The sequence below is a fragment of the Lygodium microphyllum genome, chromosome 8 (assembly GCF_053477565.2).
Source record: "Lygodium microphyllum isolate KBCC chromosome 8, Lygodium_microphyllum_v1.1.10, whole genome shotgun sequence".
Taxonomy (NCBI): domain Eukaryota; kingdom Viridiplantae; phylum Streptophyta; class Polypodiopsida; order Schizaeales; family Lygodiaceae; genus Lygodium; species Lygodium microphyllum.
The window spans coordinates 82,522,631-82,532,000 of record NC_141142.1 but is presented as its reverse complement, the minus strand read 5'-3'; the positions used below and the strand labels follow the sequence as shown (position 1 = coordinate 82,532,000).

Genomic DNA, 9,370 nt, shown 5'->3' with positions numbered 1-9,370 from the left:
CTCACATTGGGAGGTTGTCCATGCATAGGTGAGTTGAAAGGTGGTTGCTGCCCATTATTTTGTTGATTCCAACCATGATTTAACATGGGACTTGGCCTATTGGGCTGCACTTGAGTAGAGAAATTATGTTGTGGCTGTCCATAAGCATTTGGGGCTGAATTCACATGTCCATGTGGCTGCCCATAAGAGTTTGGGGCTGAATTAACATGCCCTTGCTCATAGCCACCAACATTTTCTTGAGGGTAAAATTGCTTATAGAAAGAGTTGCACCCATGGATGTCTTCATCATGCTTTGAGTTTGTTTGCACTCTCTCTTGAGGATCTTGCCCATGTGGCTGAGAGTGACCCTTTTGTTGATGAAATTGTGGCTGAAGTGAAGTGGGCTGAACAAAATCCTTAGCTTTAGATGACTCTACAACTTCAAATTGACCTACCACCTTAGAAGTAGGTGGTTTAGGTGGTTCTTCAGCCATATGAGGATGTGGGACATTAAGACCAGCTGTAGGCAACATTTTCTCACCAAGAAGTGCTACAAGCTTGTTAATACCCAACCTCATACCCTCGAAGCCTGATTTCATATCCTTTATGTCGTTTGACAATTGTTGAAAACTGTTTGAATTCATTGAGATATAAGACATCTCTATGGGTTGATTGGTAGGGCAGTGGGTGAAACTTGCATCGACCTCTTTGTTCTCATAATGCATTCGGTAAATGGCATCTTGAGAAGTGTCATGTTCACCCCTTTCCTGTTGATGTTCACCCCTTTCCTGTTGATATTCCTTCAATTCTTCATTGATAGTATCCAAAACAGGGTCTCTCTTCTTATTCCTAGCCATGGGTTGATTTCTGTCCTGAATTTCCTACAGTAGAAAAACTTAATTATCTTCACTTCTAGAGATCCAAATTACGAGGTCTTTGGCTCTGTTCGAAGCTTGAAGAGTCCTCTATCCAACGAGCTATCAAGTGCAGAAAATGGATGAGTATAGAAATTTCTGTAAGGGATTTTATGTTGTTGTCTGAAAATTCTTGCAGGCAGTGAATACCCTGTTCTAGTCAATTAATGACTTGTACCATCAATACCAAGCATGTACCAACTTCATAACCCTGTAGAAGAGTCTCATACATCTGCCCATACTGAAAATGACCTCTGTAATCAATAAAATGACTGTCTAACTCAATGTAGACTGCAATCTTTAATGAGGGTATGCATACATACTCTGTCCCAAACTTTAATGCTGAACCATAGTGTCTTTACCATAGGATGCATACATTTTATTGTAGCCATATGTCTTCATACATTTGCCATACATTCATGAGTACCATATGTTTGCCAATATCTCAAGAACTCACTGCCCATAAACTCATGCTGTAGGCTGATTTCAAGTGCCTTTGAGATTTGTACCTGCACCTAAACTTGAAAATGCGTGGGATCCGAGACCCGAGGGGTTTGCAAAGTTCCCTCTCGATCCGGGTTGCGCTCCCCTTCAAGGTCCTCATCGGTAGGGGAGGGTCACCTCTCTTTTGTCCTATCAACTCGCCCGGCATCCACTTTTCCTCGTGGGCATGTACATGGCAAGTGAATTCTAGCTCTAAAAATCAGTATGATATGCATGGAATAGGAAGGAAATACAATTGCCTTTCATTTGCCCTTTCATGATATGCAAGATTGGATTTGAAAAGGCTGAAATGTAAATGAGAAATGGAGAGGTATTTACCTCAGCAGTGACTCACTGCTTACAAAGCTTTTCTCACTTACCAATTGGGTAATGATTTTCTTATATGATCAAGAGGCAAAATAGGCAATCAATTTCATGTCAGGTTTAGGCAATAAAGATTGAGTAATGAAGATCAAGAAATTACTGATTTCAGTAAATGAAAGTAGATGGGTAATGCTCATTCATTATGGAAGAGTTTGAGACATTTAGAGATGGCCATTTCAGTAAATTGAAGAGGTTTAGTAAAGACAATGACTGACATAACCTATCGGCTTCATGTAATGCATTAGGCTATGAATGAAAGCTTCATTAATCCTCTTATTTCTCTTCAACAATTGGAAATGAGATCAGCAATTGAATGTAAAGAGAAATTAAGAGTGATTAGAGTACCTCATTTGATTGATTGGAGAAGAGTATTGTTGATGGAATGACCTTCAATCCATAATGCTTGACATAGGTGAGTTGAGCTTGATAATCCTTCTAAAATCAGTCCAAGAGATCTTCAATCTTCAAGAATAATCCCTTCCTTGATAAGCTTCAGCTTCATTAATCCCATGAAAGCTCCATGACTCCATGAATGCTCCAAATGAGGGTTGATGAAGACCGATTACCTTCTCTACTTGAAGTAGGTTGCAATAGGTAATAGAGAGAACTTCAATGTGTCCAAGAGATCCCGAAATTTGAGAGGAAATGCCAAAATTTAATGGCATACAAGCTTCATGCTGTCCATTGAATACCTAAACCTCCATTGGCTTCAATCGCCTTCAATGTCGGTCCAATGTTGATGGATTCTTGAGGGAAAATGATTGAGGAAGCTTCAGATATGCTTTGCCCACAAAAGCCCCATGATTTGCTTCAAAAATTTCAGGAATCTTTGATGCTGTCCCAAACTGCCATAGCCAGGGTTTTGAAGAAGAGGGAAAACTCCAAAATGGTAAGAATCTTGAAGAAGCTTGTGAGAGACCTCTTGCCCAGGGTTAGTAGGATCATTAGCAATGCTCAAAGGCCATCATATCTCTGAAAATTCCACGCAGTAGGGGAGTGTGTGCAGGCGGCGCAAACAACGTGAGGACATACTCACGTATGAAAAATCCAAAACAATGCTAAGTAGCTATATTAGCTACTCCAAATGAAGCTCCTGAAACAGGGAAGAAGGTCATGTAATCCATTCTCATGATATGAGTGAGAAAGAGAAGATCTAATCTTGTCTTGGCCATGGATTCTTGTGGACAGCTTGAAGAAAAAGAGAAGAAACCCTTGTTTCATGAAAAGTAACTCTAACTTTTCCTTCCTCTAAGTCCTGTAACCATTAGTTTGTCCACTTACCCCAATTTTTGGCTCAAATCTCGATCACATCCTGCTATTTTGATTGGAGCCCGCCATTTCTTCCATTAGTAATGCCAATAATCACCATCTTCATCCTTGTTTGTAGCAAACCTTCACATGTAACTCCGGTTTGAAGCCTTCCTGTCCTATCAAGTCCTGTCACTCAAATTCCTAACTATGGTTTGCTCTCCCTAGCCTAGGAAACTGAATCTAGTACTTGAAAATGACTTCTGCAAGGATCTAAGCTACTGCTCTGATACCAATGTAAGAAAGCAATCAACCATGGAATGAAATCTAACTGAAGTTGAAAATTAACTAAGCTACAACAAAAAATTAACAAATCTATTGCACCAAGACATCCTCATCATGTATTAATGGTTAGGGATTCAAGAATACATGACGACCATAGCTGAGTGCTTCATAGGCTAAGAAGAAGCTAACTCCAAGAAGATGGTAAAGCCAAGATTATTGAATGATCAAAAGATGTCTTGCCTTTGGCCTCTAGTCCCTTTTGTTCTAACCCTCTTTCCAAACTTAAGGGCTATTCACATTACAAAGGCTGGAATTAATCCAAGGTGCAAATATTAATGTTGTATTTTCCTTCATGACAACTTCTTCTGACACTGCAGATTTGTAAAACTTTGGCACATGCCGAAGGATGTGCAGATTAGGAATGGGTGAATTTTGTGCCACTATGCGAACACAGTGTGAAAAACTGTAAAGTGCAGTTTCTTATTGATCTAGAGAGCGAATGCCATATTAGTTATTAATGTCAGTGTCCGTAGTGTGGATGGTTCATTGCAAGTGGTAAATTCCTAGAGGATTACATGTACATGCACAATCTTAAAGAAAACAAAAAACATCTTCCTTAAGCATTAGAAACATGGATTTTAAATGCAAGAAAAGTGCTAATTGGTCCCCAAGGCCTTTACTCTTGTAAGTGCAATTCACCAATATTCAAAATCAAGTGTTGGCAATATAATCGCCTTTGATGCCTGCTAGCGGTGGTTTAGCATGTTTCACTCAAGGCCTTCAGATAAGCACTAGACATCATTCTCATAATTGTGGCCATCATGTCATCCATTCCATGCCCAAGCTTTAAATCGACACATGTCGTACGTGTATGTCCCTGTGTATATATACATATGCATAGAGCAGGCCGGATTGACATAAACAAAGAGAACAGCGTGCAGCAGCTTTCTAAAATGTTCAATTGAGACAAGGAGTGTTGCTATGTTAATGACACACGAGGGCTAGGAAAACGCCATTTGCCTCTGGGCATGTTTGGGACTGACTTCCTGTGGTAGCTTCCCTTTCTTAACCATTTCAGGTGATGAATCAAAAATACCCCTAAATGGAGACCTGACTGGTGGTAAACTTAAGCCTGTGGCAGCAAGACATTGCAGACAATGTAGAACATTTTTGGTTGGTTATATGCCTATACATCCCATTGAAGGGGCTGACATTAACCCATGTATCACATTCTTTCTCCAAATCCTTGAGCATGCATGCATGCAGCAGCCTCATTCAGTTTGAAAGACTGACCCTGGGTGGCATCTGAGAATGGCATACTTATACTCAGGAAGCCAGCAGCTTGTCAATGGAAATGCGCAGGGATGCCTGGATGTCCTCGGGGTTCATGCACAGCATTGGAGGGCGCGATGGAGGGGGTGAAGGGGGCATGGGGGGTACAGGAGAGTCACCTTGGAGGATGCTCAAGACAAGGGACATGGGTGGGCGCTGCGAGGGGTTGGGCAGTGAGCATAGCAGCCCCAATTGCAACACACATTCCATCTCCTTTACATCAAAGCATCCTTTGAGCCTCTTGTCAGCTGCCTCAATCACCTTCCCTTGCCTCTCTAGTTCCCATACCATATCCACAAGCACTTGCTCCCCCTCTAGTGCCCTCTTGCCACATGCTACCTCCAATGCCACAATGCCATAGCTGAACACATCAGACTTGGTGCTCATCTTGCCATTTTGTACCACCTCAGGAGCCACGTACCCGAATGTGCCTTCCAGCACCATGCATTCCTCCCCCTTCTTATGCCTGTATACAAGCCTGCCAAGTCCATAATCCCCCAACCTGGCATTGAAATTGTTGTCCAACATGACATTGCTGCATTTTACATCCCTGTGAAGGATGGGGCAGCACTGCTTCATGCTACTCGATTTCACACTGCCAAATTCATGATCCAAGCCCTCGTGCAGATACATCAAACCAGCAGCAATGCCACTCACTATGTCATATCTCTGAGCCCAGGACAAAGGCTCATACTGGGCAACTCCAGTATCAAAGAGAAATCCCTCCAGATTGTCATTGGGCATAAATTCATAGACAAGCATGAGCTCCCCCTTCTCCAAGCACCATCCTTGCAAGGGGACCAAATTGCGGTGCCGTATGCTGCACAGAACACTGACTTCCTGTAAAAAGTCCTGAAGCCCTTCTTGGGGTTCTTTTGCAACCTGTTTCACAGCCACAACCGCCCCAGAATCCACAAGCACCCCTTTGAAGAAACTGCCCAGTTTGCCCTTTCCCCTCGATAGCCTTTGCCTGTCAGCAAAACATTTGGTAGCTGCATAGAGCTCCCTGTATGTGTATGGCCTGGGGTTCATATACCCGGCTAGCTTGGAATCATATTCTTTAGCTCTCCTGAAGTAGCTGTGTGGAGTTCTCTTGGAGGAGATTATCCATCTAGAAAGCAAACCAATAGACAGTACAAGTGCTAGAACTAAGCACACAATAAGCACCACAGTAGCTCCCTTTTTACCTCTATGCATTCCCGCACCATCATCGGCAGATGGGACTTCAAGGCCCCAACTTGAGAAAGTCCATGACAAAAGACTGTGAGCTTCATTGCTGAAACCAGTAGAGGCAGAGAACCCAACATACATGTACTCATTCAGTACTAATGACAGGCTGATGTTAACATCGATGAGCGGTTGTATTGGCTCTATGGAATCAGTGCTGATTTTCACCTGCAAGTTATGCAGGGCGCCATCATACTGAATCCATGAAGTGATGATAGACCCATCACTGAGCTGGACACCTACATTGCTTGCATTGTTATAGAAGATGGAGGAAACATTCCCAATATCCAGCCCAACATGGTTCCCATTTGGGTCATGGATGTCAGGATTCTGCCAAGTATCAAACTCGACAGCAATGGTGTGCAGGTTTGCACCGCCAACCGAGGGGGCAGTGAAGGCACCGAGCTGCTCCCCGTAACTGCCGACAGTGACATTGTCAGGTGCGACGAGGAAGGCAAGGCCATCCCCTTGATAGGAGCTGTTGATGGTGTAGATTTGGAAGGAGAAGGAGGTGCTGAATGAGGCCATGCGACCAGTGCGGGGGTCCAGCATGCGGACAGGCATGCGGCACAGGATACGGCCAGCACTGTCATTGGAAGCCTCATCGGACGGGGTGGTCTTGGTGAGCTCGATGGTGCCATGTCTCTCCACTGCATCTCCCAACAACAGGAAGTTCGAGTAATCATCGTTCGGGTAGGAGAAGGAGGTACCCTGACCCTGTGCTTGCCCAAACAGCACATGCAGTCCTAGTATCATGGCTACAAATGCAACCTCACACACAGACAATGCCATTGTTGTACTGAACAGGGGCTGCGCTAGGAATATCAGACACAGTGGAGCTCTCTTCTCTGACAAAATTGAAGTTGCAAAACTGGTCAAAGTAAGAATACAGCCTTAAGTTTTAACCAAGTGCGGATCTGTCAAAGGAGGCAACAAATGAAGTATACCTGGGGACAAAAGCAGAGCTCCGAAAAGGCAACCTCACGCACAGGAAATGCCATTGTAGTGGTATCAGGAGTCTGAGCTAGGACTATCAATTACGCGAGAGCTCTATTCTGTGACAAAAAGAACTGGTCCATGTGAGAATGCAGCAGCTTACACAAGTGATCATCTGTCAAAGGAGCAAAATTAAATATTCCTGAGCACCAGAAACATGCCATTGGTGTAGTGAAGAGGGGCTGAGCTAGGAATGTCAGACACAGTGGAGCTCTCTTCTATGACAAAATTGAGGGTTGCGAAACTCATCAAAGTGAGAATATAGTCTGAATGACTCTGAAACTGGGGACAAAACAGAGCTCTGAAAAGGCAATCTCATTCAGAGGAAATGCCACTGTAATGGTATCAGGAGTCTGAGTTAGGAGTCAGGAGTCAGGAGTCAGGACTATTAAGTGTAAGAGAGCGCTGTCCTCTGACAAAAAAAAAAGGTCAATGCGAGAATGCAGCAGCTTACATAAGCGATCATCTGTCAAAGCAGCAGAATTAAGCATACCTTGAGCACAAAGACAGCGCTCCCAAAGCTGCATTGGCGAGAGAGAGAGAGAGAGAGAGAGAGAGACGACTCATGAGCCTTGCCCTTGTCTAAAGCCTGCAAGGATGGTGCCTTTCAGTTGTGGTAGGTAGCGATCCTTGGCTAAGCAATAGCTGAGTTGGGTGGGACATGCGCAGTTGAATTTGGGGAAAAGCATTCACTTTTCATGTTTTCACCATGGATTTGACAAGGCGCCTCTTTCTTTGACCTTTTTAATGGAAGGGATAGGAAGTTTGTACCATCCCTTGAAAGCTTGCGTCCTCCCACACCTTTGCTCACTAAGAGTAGGGCCATGTGTAGGACACTTGCACCATTCCTTGAAAACATGCGTCCTCCCACAACTTTGCTCACCAAGACAAGGGCCCTGTGTAGGTTTTGTGAACTTGTGAGGGGCCGATCTTTAACTTGCGAATGCATGTCTGCGAGCAAAAAACGCCAAGCCACGCACAAGTCACTTGACTTGCACATGCAATTTTTGTGAACGAAGGTGGCCATCCCTACATAGGTATGGCTATTCTGTGTACACATCAAATGCACATGAATCCTTGCACACAAAATGGAGAGAGAAAGCCTTCATCCATGGGAGAGAGAATGTTGAGAAAGGAGTAAAGGAAAGGAGAATCGAATGGAAGAATGCCACATCATGTTAACTTCCTACAATATTTTTTAAAAATAGTGTGGATTATATTGGGGGTAAAAAAGCAAAAGATTACAAGATGATCAAAGAGATGTCGCAAGGCCCTAAGCAATATCACTCATTTTTCTATAGAAAATCTTGAAGATCCAATGCTTAGTTTTGAGGGTCTTAAGCATAGCTAGGCATTCAACTCTTAATTGATCAAGGCCATCTAGCTTGGAGGCATCACTGGTACCAAAGATCAATCTATTTCTCTTGTTCCATAGGAATCTTAAAGTCATTGTTGATACGAGATTGATGAGCTTCCAAGTGCTGTTATCTAGGCAAAAAAGGCTACCACCATACTAAAGATGTCACCCAGGTTAGCATTTCTTAGCCATCTCTTAACTACTCTCCAAACTGAAGAGACATGGAGGCATTCCTAAAACAAATTCTTCTCAATTTCTTCAATCCTCCCACAAAATGGGCACAATGGGGATACGTTGACCTTCTTAGCAAGATGGGATCGTAAAGAAAGTTTCTTCATCACTAGCTACCATCTCGTCACATTTAATCAAGGGTGGCGCCTGAGGCTCTTTTTATTTTCATGTTCCAAGTGTATGCCTTTGCCATGGGACATTTGTTTCTTTGCTTCCTTAGAAGGTTGAGGGCAATGGCTAGAGAGGGGGCCATAGGTCATGTGCTATCTTGCAGTTGACTAATTGCTTCCCTCTTGGACTACTGAGGTCCTTTAGGACCAAATCATCCTTCCTCACAATCAAGATTGGCCAATCCTCCTTCCGTAGGAGAATGGAGCTGAGACATTCCTTCTTCTTATGGGTTAGTTGATAGTGGTTGGTGATGCACTCCACCATTAGCCATTGGGCTCCGTGATCATCCCAGATGTCCTTCCAGGCTATAATTCTTCTCTCATGTAGAGATCTAGCCATCTTAGCATCCCTATGGACCGACGCTTGGGGGATCATAAGAAAATGGTGAGATCCAAATGCTTCTATTGAGAGCAGAATCACCAATTTGGAACGAGAGCATTTGTCAATGCTTTCATTGTCAAAGCACTGATCAATGCAAAGAGGAGGGGGGCAAAACCCTTGTCTAATTGACCGCCTTAAATCAAAGGGTTGAGAGAAGGAGCCATTGATGTTTATTACAACAGAAGCGTTGTGAAAGAGTAAGGCAACCATATTGATGAAGATAGGGCTAAATTTCATGGTCGTCAACACTCCTAGCATGAAGTGTTGAGATATTGGCAATCACACCTAGCTTAGCCTCTTTGTATGGAGCAGTGTGGGCTCAGGATGCAGAATCCCATATGCACAGTGGTGGAAAGTGCAACCCAGTCTATCCCTATAAAGC

At 43.5% G+C, this 9,370-nt stretch overlaps 1 protein-coding gene across 3 annotated transcripts; it reads right to left on the bottom strand.

Moving 5' to 3' along the window:
• Positions 1 to 3,938: 3,938 nt before the first annotated feature.
• Positions 3,939 to 7,459, bottom strand: LOC148032505 (putative L-type lectin-domain containing receptor kinase S.7). 3 transcript variants are annotated; one of them, XM_087683186.1, is made up of 4 exons: positions 7,342 to 7,440; positions 6,999 to 7,260; positions 6,800 to 6,907; positions 3,939 to 6,700 (listed from the first exon to the last, which is right to left on the bottom strand). In XM_087683186.1, the coding sequence occupies exon 4, from the start codon at positions 6,642 to 6,644 to the stop codon at positions 4,620 to 4,622; it is 2,025 nt and encodes a 674-aa protein (XP_087539312.1). In that variant the 5' UTR covers positions 6,645 to 6,700; positions 6,800 to 6,907; positions 6,999 to 7,260; positions 7,342 to 7,440; the 3' UTR covers positions 3,939 to 4,619. The 3 variants fall into 3 exon arrangements, with proteins under 3 accessions (XP_087539312.1, XP_087539313.1, XP_087539311.1); XM_087683187.1 differs by having other exon boundaries at positions 7,010 to 7,260; XM_087683185.1 differs by lacking the exon at positions 6,999 to 7,260 and having other exon boundaries at positions 7,342 to 7,459.
• Positions 7,460 to 9,370: the final 1,911 nt, after the last annotated feature.

Coding starts and splice junctions, on each gene's coding strand:
- LOC148032505 (XM_087683185.1), bottom strand. CDS start 6,644: ATGGCATTGTCTGTGTGTGAGGTTGCATTTGTAGCCATGATACTAGGA.